Source organism: Pleurotus ostreatus (assembly GCF_014466165.1).
Source record: "Pleurotus ostreatus strain PC9 chromosome Unknown scaffold_4, whole genome shotgun sequence".
NCBI classification, from domain to species: Eukaryota; Fungi; Basidiomycota; class Agaricomycetes; order Agaricales; family Pleurotaceae; genus Pleurotus; species Pleurotus ostreatus.
The window spans coordinates 82,494-97,500 of NW_023503159.1; the positions used below are offsets into that span (position 1 = coordinate 82,494).

The following is a 15,007-nucleotide window of genomic DNA, read 5'->3' on the forward strand; positions in this document are numbered from 1 at the left end:
ATTCTTCACCTGGTCTGCAGCCGCCGTCGCTGGGGAGCTCGCGTTGGACCGTGTGCGTGTCTCGCCGTCGGAGGGGTGCAAGGCAGGGGTAGATACGGGGAACCATGCTGTTGTGGTGCGTACACTCGGCCCCCAAGCTTGGACGCTTGAACTGACATGCGGAACAGGCGTTCTTGAGATCCCTGAAAATTTAGACGCGGGATATGGCCGTGGTCCCAAGCAATCAACGCGACATCCCGCGCGCATCTTGCATCTCCACCCCCGTTCGTCGCAGTCGCGCAGTCCTCAAGCCTCCGCTCTCGTTCCGCTTTCCAGATGTGATTACCGCCCCGTACGGATCCTTGCATACCTCATATATATCGTCGCTGAATGCCTGGTGCTGGCGCGCCGTCCCGCCACGCTCCGCGCGATGATTCCGTCCGAACGAGAGGGTGGGTTTCTGTTTTCGGCATAGGTTCTGCGTCGATGGAGCAGCGAGGAGGCATCGTCCGAAGCGCACTGATACTCCGCTATATGACGGACCTCGCTACCCCATCCCGGCGTGTTCAGCCCAATAGCCAGGCGATGGACGGACTGCTCCGCATGGCAGTAGGGAGAAGGACGTCTGCAACTGGCTGCGATCCCGAGCGCAGTCGACGTCCACCTCCTCCGAGTGGTTCTGCTCGGTGCAGACTTTTCTTCTCATTCTAAGAATTCATCTTCCGTACAACACTCCACACCAATACACCATACATTATACATCAGGCTTTTTGTCGGTGGTCAAGAGGAACACTAAATCCGCCCTGCGCTAATGCCCAACTCCTTTGTTCTCGACGCACTCTCTTGCGCCTGGGCATGCCACACACCTAGTCTCCGACTGTTGGAGAGTGCGTTGAGGCCTCCCTCTCGTTATTGCCGCCGTACGGACTTCTCGTGCGTTACTCCCCGTTTCGGACTGAGTGCCGGCCCATACTCGACGACCTCCCAGCTCGAGACTATGTCGGCCACGTCGTCTACCTTCTGCCTTCCTTAGAAGTAGGACATTGGCCAGCGACAGAAGGCGGGTTCTGCCAACGGCACGTCCCATGCTCGTCACCGATGCTTGTTATTGTTAGAGCATGGACGCCGGCCTCGAGGTCGTAAAAGGACAGTCGCCTAGCGTGCAGGCGCTTTGATACGTTCACGCGGAGTTTGTCTATTGCCTGCGCCATCGGCACCTATCCGGTGTAGACCCTCGTTCCGGGTTCTTAGTTTTGTTTCCCTTCGCCCCCGCACCAACCCAATTCTCTCATATCGTGTTGAATACCGTCTGCGATTACGTGCCCAGACAACCACGCGACTTGCGTGTCTCGGCAGCGCGTCTCAACCGATGCCCCTGCATCGCCCATTTTCTTTGGGCTCCATCTCTGTGGCGTGTTTCATGCAATGACACGGGGACCTGAAGCTCGCGTGGAGGGGTAGAACGACCAACGGATATCCGCACCACCGCCATTAGGCGTTCCCTCCATGGGCAATGCGTTCGTGTTCGCGACACCAGAATTTGCGGGCGATGCAGCACCCACACTCTGCGGCTTCCGAGTACGACTGCTCCGAACACGTTAACAATGAGACGCAGGTTCACGTTGCGGGCACTGATGCGGGGATTTACAGATGGGTTGACCTAGGATATTCCACACTTTACGAGGAGCACTGCTAGTCAATCACGCTGATATATCGAGTTCGAACAAATCACTATGTGCGTTACATTCTGTACTGTATCGTCTGCCTCAGTACATCCAAGACGACTCTCGCAATGGATCAAGCGAGAGTGGCGGTGATAGCGACATTGGCTGCAATTGCGTCGCTGGTAACTCTGCCTTGGGTGATGCTGAAGTTTCCTCCGCTGAACTCAAAAGAGAAGGCGGTGAGTTGGTCCTGTATAAAGCATTCCCAGTCAGTGCAGATTCAACGGAAGACACGTCATCCATACGTTGCCATAGTGGACGATGTAGCTTCCCGTGGTAGAGAACTGCTCCTTCTGGTTGATAACCAGTGTGACGGGGGCAGCGCCTCCAGGAGGGGAGATGGTAAGATCGTCGACGCCGAGGTTCTGGACGGCTATGGCTTTCACGGTGATGTACTTGACCATCTGTATTAAATCATTAGATACTGATACTGCACAGTCTCGAGATGAAGGATGAGAGGAACTGACTGTAGAGCGAAGTTTGTGTGTAAGTAATCGATTGAAGTAGCGTTGGATGCTGGAGATTTGGGGACCATCCCAGAGCAGTATTTATACTCGTCAGAACTGCGTACCTCTATTTGGAGTCGCTCATGAGGTTTGAGGAAGTCAGATACATCCAGCATCTGTGGCGCAGAAACTGGGGTCCGGTGTTGCGTCGTCTCCGGTTACTTGAACAGGAACTTTTGTTCCCTCCCTCCGTGGAGTTATTTGCATCCGAACAGGCAAAATGATCCCTCCTAGATCTGACAACGAAGATCAGAATCATGCTAAGCGCGTCGTTTCAGCGACTGCAGCGGCCTTGGAATTTTGACTTCAGCGGCACTCTGATTGGCATCCAAGTACTCCGATTACCACATGGGGTCGGTGTCTTTTATCACAAAGACGCAATACCCAGTTCTACCACCATAAATAGGATTCTGACAGGCGTAATTCTCTCAGTGGTTGACAGCTCGCGTGGATGGCAGACTTACCAAGAAACAACGAGTTTCCGACGGCACCGCAGTATGAATCTGGGGTGACATAGGAAGGCAGGCAGTTTCCAATAAATCTACACATCCGTCAGAGAAGGAGCCATGACCAGTTCGACCACCACGAGGCAGTTGTATACCCACGTAGCTGCGGAGGAATGACAATGAGCTCCCCAGCACATGATTAAAAGAAGCAGATACGACAGTGTTCTCTGCACCCTAAATTGTGTCCTGAAGCTTCTGGTTTAAGCACCCGGAGGCGATCGAGCACCGGAGACTGGGAACTCACATTACAAGGTGGCTGGATGTGTACTGCTCGTATTTGTGATTGGCCAGGCTGTTCCTGAGTCCGAAGAACAACTGCGAGCTTCGCAAGAAGTTGGGGTACTCAGGTACCAGTAGCAGCACGCCTAGAGCGCAGATAAAGATAGACCAGGCCTTCGTCATTGCCCCATTTACACGAGAGCAGTATGAAGAGCAACTTCCGCGACACAGAAACTGCGGCGCTTGACATGGGAACTTGACACATATGTTGTCCATGTGATGTGTTTCGAGGAATGGAAGGGTGTTCATGTGAGTCATGAGTCTATGGCATGATAGCATTGGTGGATACTTTAAGCGAAACTATTGTAAGTGTGGTACAGTTCAGGAAAGCCTACCCGTGACATATACTAATCCATGTTCCGGCATTGTATCGTCTCCGGTTACTTTAATGAGATTGTTTATATGGTTCCTCAATGGAAACCTTGAAGCGGGAATCTCAAGCGCTTCTGCGATCATGACATGCGTGACACCGTGGTATAGTCAGTGATATACAGTCGACTCTGTCATAACCCATGACCCTCGGTGGACGTGCTGGGCTATGGGTTTTGAGAGAGTATGGGTTAACTCAAAGCGCCTATTTGGGCGTCTAAGAAAAATCGCTGTCGAATTAGTCGGTGGATTTATTTACAGGACTACGGCTGTAACTATAATATATATGACAAGGAAAGATTAAAGCAAGACTAAAGTCTACTATAGTTAGAGAGGAAAGCCATGAAAATGTCAAATGCTAGCAAAGTGGTCGGAAATCTTTGTTGCTTTCATGGTGCGAGAAACCGTCTCATATCGAGTCTGTATGCCCAACGACTCGAGGGAGTCCTCCAATCTACGGAAAAGCGGAGAATCGAGGTCACTAATATATCCACGAAGAACCGACGCGGCCATGACCTCCGTAATAGGCTTCTTTTGCTGAATGCGAGTTTGAAGTTCCTCTTTCCGATTCCTAGTGGCACGTTGGAGGATTTCTAGCCTCCTTTTAAGTACAGGGAGCTCAATCATGTAGAGTGCGGACTCAAAAATGGTTTTTAGTTTCATAATTCAACCGCTTACAACAAATTTAATTAAATATATGACAAAAATAACATATACATATGGGTTTTGACATCCCCAAAAAGTATGGGTTATCAGGTATCGCAGAGATATGGGATTTCCCTGCGAACCAACTTGGTGGATGGGAAAATGTATGGGTTTCGGCAGAGTATGGGTTATGACGGTCATGGGTTATGACAGAGTCGACTGTAACAGCAACTTTTCCAGGACTCAAGTTTGGACTTCTGCGACACGTTCATGAGTATAGTCAGGTCAATTTCTCGATTTCTGTGATTGTCGGTCTGAGTCCCCCTCCAAACTTGTGACCATACATACTACAGTTGTGTAGAGCATAAGAAATCAAGTTATAGTGATATAGATCCTGATGTTGGCCCCGGGCGCAGTGCCCTTGCCGTGCTCGACGGATACATTCCCGTTCTCAAATGTAAAAGAAAATGCATCGTACTTTGTCTTGAAACATTTCCGGAATTAGCGCAGTTAATATAGGCAATAAATTTGAGAATACCCCTGGGTAACGGCCAGTATATCTGCCCTCAACGTGAAACTCCTCCTTGTCATCCACTTTCACAGTAACACGGTTGTAACTGCCAGGAGGTTGGATTTCGATGTCCTGACTGCCACGATTTTTCACACCGACGGCCTTGGCTGTAGTGTAGATCGGCCAAGGTGCCAGAGTGATCTCTGGACCTTCGACGAGAGCAACCACCCCGGCAGTATCAGTGGTAGCTTCAGACATCTATACATGAAGACATAGGTCAATATGACTACAAGGACATCACAAATCGGCCGTCACCTTTAGCCAAGTTGTGGGTACCAGTAGAGAATGAACTGAGACGAATTCAGAGAGAAGTAGGCGGCGAATGGAGCTTGTATATCTGATTGTTGGACCACTGGAGCGATATTTATGTGCTGCAAGGAGCGATTGATCGTTTGTTTAAGGCCATAATGCTGTCGGGCGGGGTCTAGTAAGCGAGCTAGCTTGACTGTCGGAGGGTGACATCAATTGGACAAGAATGAAGGTCCGGTATTGAAAAATGTCCGGGGCCAAATCCTTGGTTGTTGCTCGAGTGGTCTAGTATGTATCAATTGAGGAATGATAGAAACAGTATGTTCAAGGAACCGGAGGCGATACAACGCCGGAAAATGTGTGAGTATGATGTGTCGTTGTGGGTAGTTTTTCCTGAACCATACCGCATTCTCAATTGTCCCGCTTAAAGTATCCGGAGAGGTTATCACGCCGGAGACTAGTCACTTGCACGAACACCCTTCCATTCCTCATTTCGATTTGGAACACCACAACATCTGTGTCAAGATGTTCTGTGTTCCCATGTCAAGCGTAGGACCCCAGTTTCTGCACCGAAGAAGGTGCTCTTCATCCACCTCAAGCTTCGGGCCGCAGGCCTCATATCCGTCACAGAATAGCAGTAAACGATTTTTAGAGGTATAAATACTGCTCTGGGTTGGTCCCCAATTCTCCAGCATCCAACGCTACTTCAATCGATTACTTACACACAAACTTCAAGCTACGGTCAGTTCCGCTCATCGTTCGCCTTGAGGCTCTGCAGTATCTGATGATTTATTAAAGATGGTCAAATACATCACCGTGAAAGCCATCAATATTCAAAATCTCGGTATCAACGATGTTACTATTGCTCCTCCCGGAGGCGCTCCCACCGTCACACTGGCTATCAACCAGCAGGCGCAGTTCACTGTCCAGGGTGGATATACTGCCCGCTACGGCACTGTATTATCATGTTACCTTCAATTGAATCTTCACTGACTCACAATGATAGGACCTCCTGACCGCTTTCTCTTTCGAGCTCAGTGGAGGAAACTTTAGCATCACTCAAGGAAGAGTCACCGACGATGCGATTGCGGCCAATGTCGCTATCACCCCCACCCTCGCCTGATCTGTTGTGAGAGTCAGCTTGGAGGCGATTAATCAGGCGATATAGTATGGCATGTAACACATGTAGTGATTTGTTCGAATGTGGTATCAGTGTGATTGGCTAGGAGGGAAATGAATGGTTGAGAAAGCGAAGAAACGTACCTAGACTGGGTGATCCACTCTTCGAACGCTTCCATGCTGCTTCGAACTTTGAAGTGACAACCCTCTTGTGGCGAAGGCTAAGTCCATCTGACAATGACCCAGAAGTGAGTATCGGGAATTGTATCGTACCTTGGCTGCAGTATCGAGAGCGCTCCCACAACGATGAGCCTGGTGGTTCAATTCTCATAGAGAACTTGGTGCCCAGAATTGAGATGGTGTACCCACACGATCACTTAACGGAAGGGGACTCCTCGATAGAACAAGCTTCGCCCGACAGGATACGCAACTTTATTGGCAGAAGGCTAACACGCTCGCAGTCCAATCAGCGAGATCGGATAAGATCGGCACAACGCCTCATTTTCCAGCGCCCACGGCTTCGTCTTCCTTCCACATTCACGCAACCTTCTGGCAGATATTACACTGCAAGTTCCTCTATCTACGTGCGACTGGGACAAGTCGATCCTATGTAGGATTTTTTGCTCTCCATACAAGTAGTGGCGTCCACAGCCCTACGGCTCTGCGATACCGCAGCGCTCAGCGCCAGCTCAGCGACCACCCAGAGCGCGCCGCGGAGTTTTTGAATAGTTGGACCGGAGTTGCACGTTTTATGGTGCGTACCCAGCTGAATCTATGCATCCCGGGTGTTCGAAACTTATTATCCTTCACCTAATCTACAGCCGTCGCTGGGGCGCTCTCATTAGACCGTGTCTCACCCTCGGAGTGGTCCAAGGTGGTGTCAGCTATCGAGGAAGATGCTGTTGGGGTGCGCACACTCGGCTCCCAAACTTGAACGCTTGAACTGACATGCTAAACAGGCTGCTCTTGAAATTCCTGCACATTAGGACACGGGATATAGCCGTAGTCTTACGCAATCAATGCGACAGCCCGCCCACGTCTCCACCCCCGTTCGTCGCACAGCCCTCAAGCCCTCCCTCTCATTCTAATTCCCATCTCCGCATACTCCGCATACTTTCCAGATGTGATTACTGCCGCTTCACTACGGAGTCTCCCATGTCCATACCGGCGCCGAATGCCCGGTACTCAGTGCTCAGTGCTGGTGCGCCGTCCCGCCGCGCTCCGCGCCATACTTTGTCCGAACGAGAGCGGAGGTTTCCTGTTGTCGGCATAGGTTCTGCGTCATCGGAGCAGCGAGAAGACATCATCCGAAGCGCACCAGTACTCCGCTATGTATATGACGGACCTCGCTAGCCCATCCCGGCGTGTTCAGCCCGCTAGCGGGCGATGGACGGACTACTCCGAGTGGGAGTGGAGGAGAAGGAGGGTTTCCGAATGGGAGTGGGGAGAAGGACGGCTGCAACTGGCTACGATCCCGAGCGCAGTCGACGTCCACCTCCCCCGAGTGGTTCTGCTCGGTGCAGACTTTTATTGTCGTTCTAAGGTGCGCAACAACACCCGGAAGATATCTGCACGCATCAGCGGAGGCATGTCATTCTGCTTATTTTCGAAGGCCGACGCTCCCTCTCCTATCGGCATACACCAAATCATCCACACCTCACAACAGGACCCCGGGCTCAGCACTCCACAGGTCGACCTCGAGGCACCCACCCACCGCCTCCATGTACCCCAGACGCCCTGCGCCTTGCCACCGTCTACGCCATCCTCGCGCTTATGGGATACACAGCAAAGTTGCGGGCGCAGGAAGGCGTCGTCACTACTCCTTCCTCACTGCTGTTCCCGTGATGTCCGGAATTACTTGGAACACGATCTGGGACGCCGAGCCCTGGGTCACACACACAGAGGGGAAGACGCGCTGCGTGTGGAGGAATGGCCGCAGCGGGACGCGCTCAACGGGATCATCAACCCTGAGCTGAAGACACCCGGGCTACTCGCATAACGCACCCACGAAGTGATGGATTTCGATCCCCAGTGCAGTGTGTACTGTGAGAGCGTCGCCGTGCCGTGCATGACGATGGAAGACAACTCCCTAAACAGCCTCAAGATGTGCTGAGTACAATGAGGACGGAGGTCCGATCATGAGATCTCCGCGCCGAGCTCTGCGCCAGAGCGTGTGTCGCCTCTGTCGCCTCTGCCTCTGCCTTTGGGTCTACACAGGGAACGCTAGCAATAGCAGCACCCCGTGCCGAACCCTGCTCGTCCCCACGGCCAGCCATGAATCCCAGCTCTGCCATCGGCCACCGCACCGCTTCAAGGCTTCCATTGAGGAACCATATAAACAATCTCATTCAAGTAACCGGAGACGATACAACGCCGGAACATGGATTAGTATATGTCATGGGTAGGCTTTCCTGAACTGTACGACATTTACAATAGTTTCGCTTAAAGTATCCACCAATGTTATCATGCCGGAGACTAAGGACTCACATGAACACCCTTCCATTCCTCGAAACACATCACATGGACAACATCTGTGTCAAGTTCCCATGTCAAGCGTAGGGCCGCAGTTTCTGTGTCGCTGCTACTGGTACCTGAGTACCCCACTTCTTGCGAAGCTCGCAGTTGTCCTTCGGGCTCAAGAACAGCCTGGCCAACCACAAATATGAGCAGTACACATCCAGCCACCTTCTAATGTGAGTTCCCAGTCTCCGGTGCTCGATCACCTCCGGGTGCTTAAACCAGAAGCTTCAGGACACAATTTAGGGTGCAGAGAACACTGTCGTATCTGCTTCTTTTAATCATATGCTGCGTTGCTCATCGTCATTCCTCCGCAGCTACGTGGTGGTCGAACTGGTCATGGCTCCTTCTCTGACGGATGCCTAGATTTATCGGAAACTGCCTGCCTTCCTATGTCACCCCAGATTCATACTGCGGTGCCGTCGGACAATCGTTGGTTCTTGGTAAGTCTGCCATCCACGCGGGTGATGAAAACGAAGTTTTGTCAAACACTGAAAGAATTACGCCTGTCAGGATCCTATTTATGGTAGTAGAACTGGGTATTGCGTCTTTGTGATAAAAGACACCGACTGTGGAGTTATTTGCATCCGAACAGGCGAAATGATCCCTCCTAGATCTGACAATGAAGATCAGAATCATGCTCAGCGCGTTGTTTCAGCGACTTCAGCGGCCTTGGAATTTTGACTTCAGCGGCACACTGACTGGCATCCAAGCACTCCGATTACCACATGGGGAGGGAGGGAACAAAAGTTCCTGTTCAAGTAACCGGAGACGACGCAACACCGGGACATAGGTTACTAGGCACCACTTCGAAGAAGGGCTCAGAATCCACCGCTGAAATAGATACTGATGTGAATCACTCAAGATGGAAAGTACGCAGGATAAGAAGCTTAGCTGTGGTTCGTGTTGGTGGTTTTCCCAAGGTGTATTCTGGGGTTGTAGTCACGAGGTCTCGCTGTCCTCAATGTCCCAGTTCGAGTGCTCGGAGGTGATCTAAAGCCGGAGACTAAGGGCTCGCTTGAATGTCTTCATGCTTGCGGCTCACACAGATTCCAATTCAGATTCTGCAACATGAGCAACATCCAAATCAGGGTATCCTGTATTGTCACGTCAAGTGTAGGACCCCAATTTCTGCGCCACAGATGCTGGATGTATCTGACTTCCTCAAACCTCATGAGCGACTCCAAATAGAGGTACGCAGTTCTGAAGAGTATAAATACTGCTCTGGGATGGTCCCCAAATCTCCAGCATCCAACGCTACTACTTACCCACAACTTCGCTCTACAGTCAGTGCCTCTCATCCTTCGTCTCGAGACTGTGCAGTATCAGTATCTAATGATTTTATACAGATGGTCAAGCACATCACCGTGAAAGCCATAGCCGTCCAGAACCTCGGCGTCGACGATCTTACCATCTCCCCTCCTGGAGGCGCTGCCCCCGTCACACTGGTTATCAACCAGAAGGAGCAGTTCTCTACCACGGGAAGCTACATCGTCCACTATGGCAACGTATGGATGACGTGTCTTCAGTTGAATCTGCACTGACTGGGAATGCTTTATACAGGACCAACTCACCGCCTTCTCTTTTGAGTTCAGCGGAGGAAACTTCAGCATCACCCAAGGCAGAGTTACCAGCGACGCAATTGCAGCCAATGTCGCTATCACCGCCACTCTCACTTGATCCATTGCGAGAGTCGTCTTGGATGTACTGAGGCAGACGATACAGTACGGAATGTAACGCACATAGTGATTTGTTCGAACTCCATATCAGCGTGATTGACTAGCAGTGCTCCTCGTAAAGTGTGGAATATCCTAGGTCAACCCATCTGTAAATCCCCGTCTCAGTGCCCGCAACGTGAACCTGCGTATCATTGTTAACGTGTTCGGAGCAGTCGTACTGGGAAGCCGCAGAATATGGGTGCTGCATCGCCCGCAGGTTCTGGTGTCGCGAACGCGAACACATCGTCCAGGGAAGGCTGAGTCATCGCCACCACGGTTTCGATATCATACATTTGGAGGGTACCCCTAATGGCGGTGGTGCGGATATCCGTTGGTCGTTCTACCCCCTCCACGCGAGCTCTAGGTCCCCGTGTCATTGCATGGAACACGCCACAGAGATGGAGCCCAAAGAAAATGGGCGATGCCGGGGCATCGGTTGAGACGCGCTGCTGAGACACGCAAATCGCGTGGTTGTCTGGGCACGTAATCGCAGACGGTATTCAACACGATATGAGGGGCTGGAGTTGGTGCGGGGGCGAAGGGAGACAAAACTAAGAACTCGGAACGAGGGTCTACACCGGATAGGTACCGATGGCGCAGGCAATAGACAAACTCCGCGTGAACGTATCAAAGCGCCTGCACCCTAGCCGACTGCCGTTTTACGACCTCGAGGCCGGCGTCCATGCTCTAACAATAACAAGCATCGGTGACGAGTATGGGACGTGCCGTTGCCAGAACTCGCCTTCTGTCGCTTGCCAATGTCCTACTTCTAAGGAAGGCGGAGGTAGACGACGTGGCCGACATAGTCTCGAGCTGGGAGGTCGTCGAGTACGGGCCGGCACTCAGTCCGAAACGGGGAGTAACGCACGAGAAGTCCGTACGGCGGCAATAACGAGAGGAAGGGCTCGACGCACTCTCCAACAGTCGGAGACTAGGTGTGTGGCATGGTCAGGCGCAAGAGGAGTTGGGCGTTAGCGCAGGGAGGATTTGGTGTTCCTCTTGACCGCCGACAAAAAGCCTGATGCATAATGTATTAGTGTATTGGTGTAGAGTGTTGTACGGAAGATGAATTCACGGAGTAATGATCTAATCGATATCCCATTGCCGTAGTGCCACAGGTCAGTTGCCATCAACACTGACCATGACCGATGCTCGAAGAAGACAAAAGAAGAAGGTTTGTTTGCTCCACACCTCTCGGCTGCATACGGACACTTACCACTCACTGTGCATACTCGCGTCGCGTCAGTGCGGTCTACTGACGCTCTCACAACTCGCGCCCAACATGTCAGCCATGTCCGAACGCCCACCCAACAGCACCGAGCGACGTAATAGACGCCCAGAAACCTGGAGAATGAGCACCCGAGACCTGAGAAAGCGTACGGGAACAACGCACCGGGATTCGATTCGTTCCACGCTCCAAGAAACTCAAGCTCAAGGTACAAGCGGTGGTGCGCTGGCGAAGGTCAGGCCGAGGGGAGTAGGTCGAGGGCAAAGCCGCATATGACGGGAAACGGGAACGAGGCATTTGAATAGCAGTAGCAGTAGACAGTATACGAAGCTCAGGCGACGGAACTTAGCGTATGGATATGGCAAGGATATGGCAAGTAGCTGCAAGGGACGACGAACAGGGTTATGGTTATTATATAATTACCAAGCACAGACGGCTGCACCGCTCATTTTGATGCGCGGAAAAATGTGAAAGTTAAAATGGGACTTCGCGTTGGTGGAATGTATGAAAGAAAGGAAATGAAGTTTTCGTGAGGTAGCGGATAGAGAATCGGTGCGAATATGAGGATACCTCGAGTTAGGCCGGCGACCAACCCGCCTACGAAACCGTCGCCGGAAAAAGAAGCTTCCGAGAAGCTCGGAAGTGTTCTCGTTGAGCGACGACTGCATAGACGACTTGGTACTGTCTTTCTGCTCGTCTGGGTGCTGAAGGTAGTGGGTCGACGATAAATAATGTGCTATCCCAGAGACTAGAGATCCACGAAGACGGCGCTGGCGCATATTTTAAGAGAACAAAAGATGGCTTGAACGTATGATACCAGGACAAACCTGCGCTGCTCATCTGATTGGGTCTGCTCATCGGGGAGACATGCGTCTCATTGCGTGTAAAAAGACCATCACATCGTGAAAACGACAATGATGGAGGGCATGCCAGCAATCCCGTTGGAGAGCTTGGATCCTTACGGTCCAAAACGAGACCAAGGATCAGCAGAGTCGGCGCTTGCGTCTGATGACACTGAAAGCAAGGTAATGAAGACGCACCTCATGTTGCGCCTGGCTTACATGGTCTCGTTCCTTTGAGCGGATGTTACGAAGTATTTTGTACCATCGTCGGGCTCCTCCTCACCTTCCCCGTAGAGAGAAAAGCTTTCGATCATTACGATATGCCGCAGCATAGGAGTCGCTGGAACCAGGCGAACTCACGTATCAAGGAGTCAGAATCGGAGGCCAGCACTAGACGTCCAGCGTTCGAAAAATGTCGTCCTTCACCGGGAGTATTCGGGTGAACGTCACAAAATAGGCGTGATGGCCAATCCGATAACGCAGCCGTCGTAAGGAAAGGTAGTGAACTGCGCAAAAGAGGTTGCCTGTGTGGCAATAGTCCTGCCATAAAACTCAAGGATAAGAGTTGGGGTGCCATATATGGATATATGCGCGGCGGCGAGGACGAGGACAGCGACGGGAGAAGAAATTATGGATGAAAAAGAGGAACAAGGAGAAAAAGTCGGGTGTTTGGTGAGACTGTGGGCCAAATAACGTCGGGACGGTCCGTGCACAGACAGCTTGGTGGCGTCGATGGTCCGTGACACTCTGTTTCGACTCCGCCAAGAATCAACAGGACGCTTGCACACTCGGTGGCCATGCATCACATACACTGACAGCATGCTCTAATGTTCTCACTTTCATTTTGATTATCTTTCTGGGACGAGGTATGTCAGATGGTTCTAGTTCATGTCCACACCTACATATGATACACCGTGTCTATACAAATAGCCACGCGGACCCGTAATGTCGTCGACGCGCCACACCCCTCCCGAGAGCAAACCTCAACGCCAGATAATGGCTGGAGGATAATGGGAGATACGATGAGGCTATTGATTCCCGCACCCGGTATTGCGTAATGGCGGGCTTATCGCACGCTTGCATCCCGGAGTGCTGGGGTCGTGTCTAATGGGAACACAAGGTCAAGTTTCCCATTTGACTGCCTAAACACGATTGTCTCCTTTCGCAATTCCCCAAGTTGCCTTCGCCATCCATTTATCGCCTGGTCCCGACAACCCGTGTATGGCGTTGACGCGTCCTGAGATGGGTTCAGATTTGCCGGTCTCCTGTGGAGTGCGAACTAGTATACGGGGCAAGAGCCCGGGGGTCGATCTCATTAGTTACCCTCATCACTGGGTAATCACTCACTGAGTCGAACGCCTTTGCACCGCTAATTGTTCTATTCTCGCAACTACAGGGAGCTACGTTGGCGGTGCCCAGCGAGATCACGGTTATGAACAACGGGGTGTCTCCACCACATCTGATGCGCGACTATTAACAAATTCAGTATTCGTCGTAAGCGACAGTTCGTATTTAATCACACTGAACAGAGCAGGGCATCGTACTCACCTCTTGTTGTATCCTACGCGAATCAAACGCCATCGACTCATCGCAACCCTGGGTCGAGCAACTTGAGGCGTAATGGCAAATGCATTGCCCAGCGGCATACCTAAGGTGCCGCGAACGTGGAATGGAGACGAAATTGTAAACGTACGCTGGAGAAAGAGGCAATGAGGCATTGCACCGACCTTCTCCGATATCGCTGGTTGGACTGCGAGCTGCCTCCCACCGATGTGCTGGTCTTCCCAGAGTGACTCAGTGTATCCGGCCTGGCCATTCCTTGTTCTATCGAAGGGGTTCTCCGTCCGTAAAGTATTGTCGTGCGTACACCATCTTCATCCCGGGCACTGAGTTCTCCACGCGGATTGCAGCATCACGCAGACGTTGCACCTCCCCGTATTGAATGCGGAGGTTGCGGGGTCTGGAAGTACGGAGGACGATCGACGAGGCGACGGCCCGAAAACGTATATGAGGTCGATGCTGGCATGAAGGGCGTTCCCCAGCGAGTTGTATAGACGAAGAGAACAGTCGCAGTCGCGCCATATCCGCCATAAGCTTTCAACCTGCGGCCTAATCGCACGCACACTCGGCGGCGGAAAATACGACTGAAGCATTCTTAGGCGCAGTCGTCGATCCCGGCCATGCAAGTAGGCGTCGCCAACCTGGAATATTGAAGCACTATGGGAAGGACGTTTACGATCAGAACCGCAGTTCACCGCGGAAACCTAGGCACGCACGTGTGTTTTCTCTGGCTAGTGGCAATCTGCCTCGAGTCTCAAGCCCATCCCTCACAATTGAGCGAATGCGCCCGCCCTTAACAAGAGATTACGAGGATGTCGGGTGTTCGGCATATGAGGCCCGAGGGCTTCAGATTGACATTTTGCGGAAAATATGTGTCGATTCCGGTCTTAACATAGGATGGGATTGAAAGTCGTCGACTTGGAGGAGAAGAGACGGAAGTTGGAATGAAGGTCAGCGGCCAATTGGCGCTGTATCATCCGGCGCTTATCTCCATCTTATCCGATTTCACGATGTTCCAACGAGGTTCCAACTCAAATACATGTAACGCCACGAGTGCCCGTACTTCGTACTCCTACCAAACCACGTTTGGGCCCCGCGAAATCGGCACAGATGTGAAGATTATATGCAAGGATCTCGAAACTCGAAACACGTCCTCGCGTTATCTCGTATGCACGCCCTTCTTTCGAGATCTTTC

General features: G+C 51.8%; 4 protein-coding genes across 4 annotated transcripts; 3 read left to right on the plus strand and 1 right to left on the minus strand.

Moving 5' to 3' along the window:
• Positions 1-1,776: 1,776 nt before the first annotated feature.
• PC9H_005858 (uncharacterized protein) lies at positions 1,777-2,325 on the minus strand (the record flags this gene model as incomplete). Its single annotated transcript, XM_036775417.1, has 3 exons — positions 1,777-1,893; positions 1,949-2,107; positions 2,275-2,325. The coding sequence occupies 3 exons, from the start codon at positions 2,323-2,325 to the stop codon at positions 1,777-1,779; spliced, it is 327 nt and encodes a 108-aa protein (XP_036631436.1).
• A 3,301-nt stretch (positions 2,326-5,626) lies between these two features.
• PC9H_005859 (uncharacterized protein) lies at positions 5,627-5,951 on the plus strand (the record flags this gene model as incomplete). The annotated part of the gene is made up of 2 exons (XM_036775418.1): positions 5,627-5,785; positions 5,835-5,951. The coding sequence occupies 2 exons, from the start codon at positions 5,627-5,629 to the stop codon at positions 5,949-5,951; spliced, it is 276 nt and encodes a 91-aa protein (XP_036631437.1).
• Positions 5,952-7,277: 1,326 nt separating this feature from the next.
• On the plus strand, positions 7,278-7,946 carry PC9H_005860 (uncharacterized protein; the record flags this gene model as incomplete). The annotated part of the gene is made up of 1 exon (XM_036775419.1): positions 7,278-7,946. The coding sequence occupies one exon, from the start codon at positions 7,278-7,280 to the stop codon at positions 7,944-7,946; it is 669 nt and encodes a 222-aa protein (XP_036631438.1).
• A 1,660-nt stretch (positions 7,947-9,606) lies between these two features.
• On the plus strand, positions 9,607-10,144 carry PC9H_005861 (uncharacterized protein; the record flags this gene model as incomplete). Its single annotated transcript, XM_036775420.1, has 3 exons — positions 9,607-9,750; positions 9,814-9,972; positions 10,028-10,144. The coding sequence occupies 3 exons, from the start codon at positions 9,607-9,609 to the stop codon at positions 10,142-10,144; spliced, it is 420 nt and encodes a 139-aa protein (XP_036631439.1).
• Positions 10,145-15,007: the final 4,863 nt, after the last annotated feature.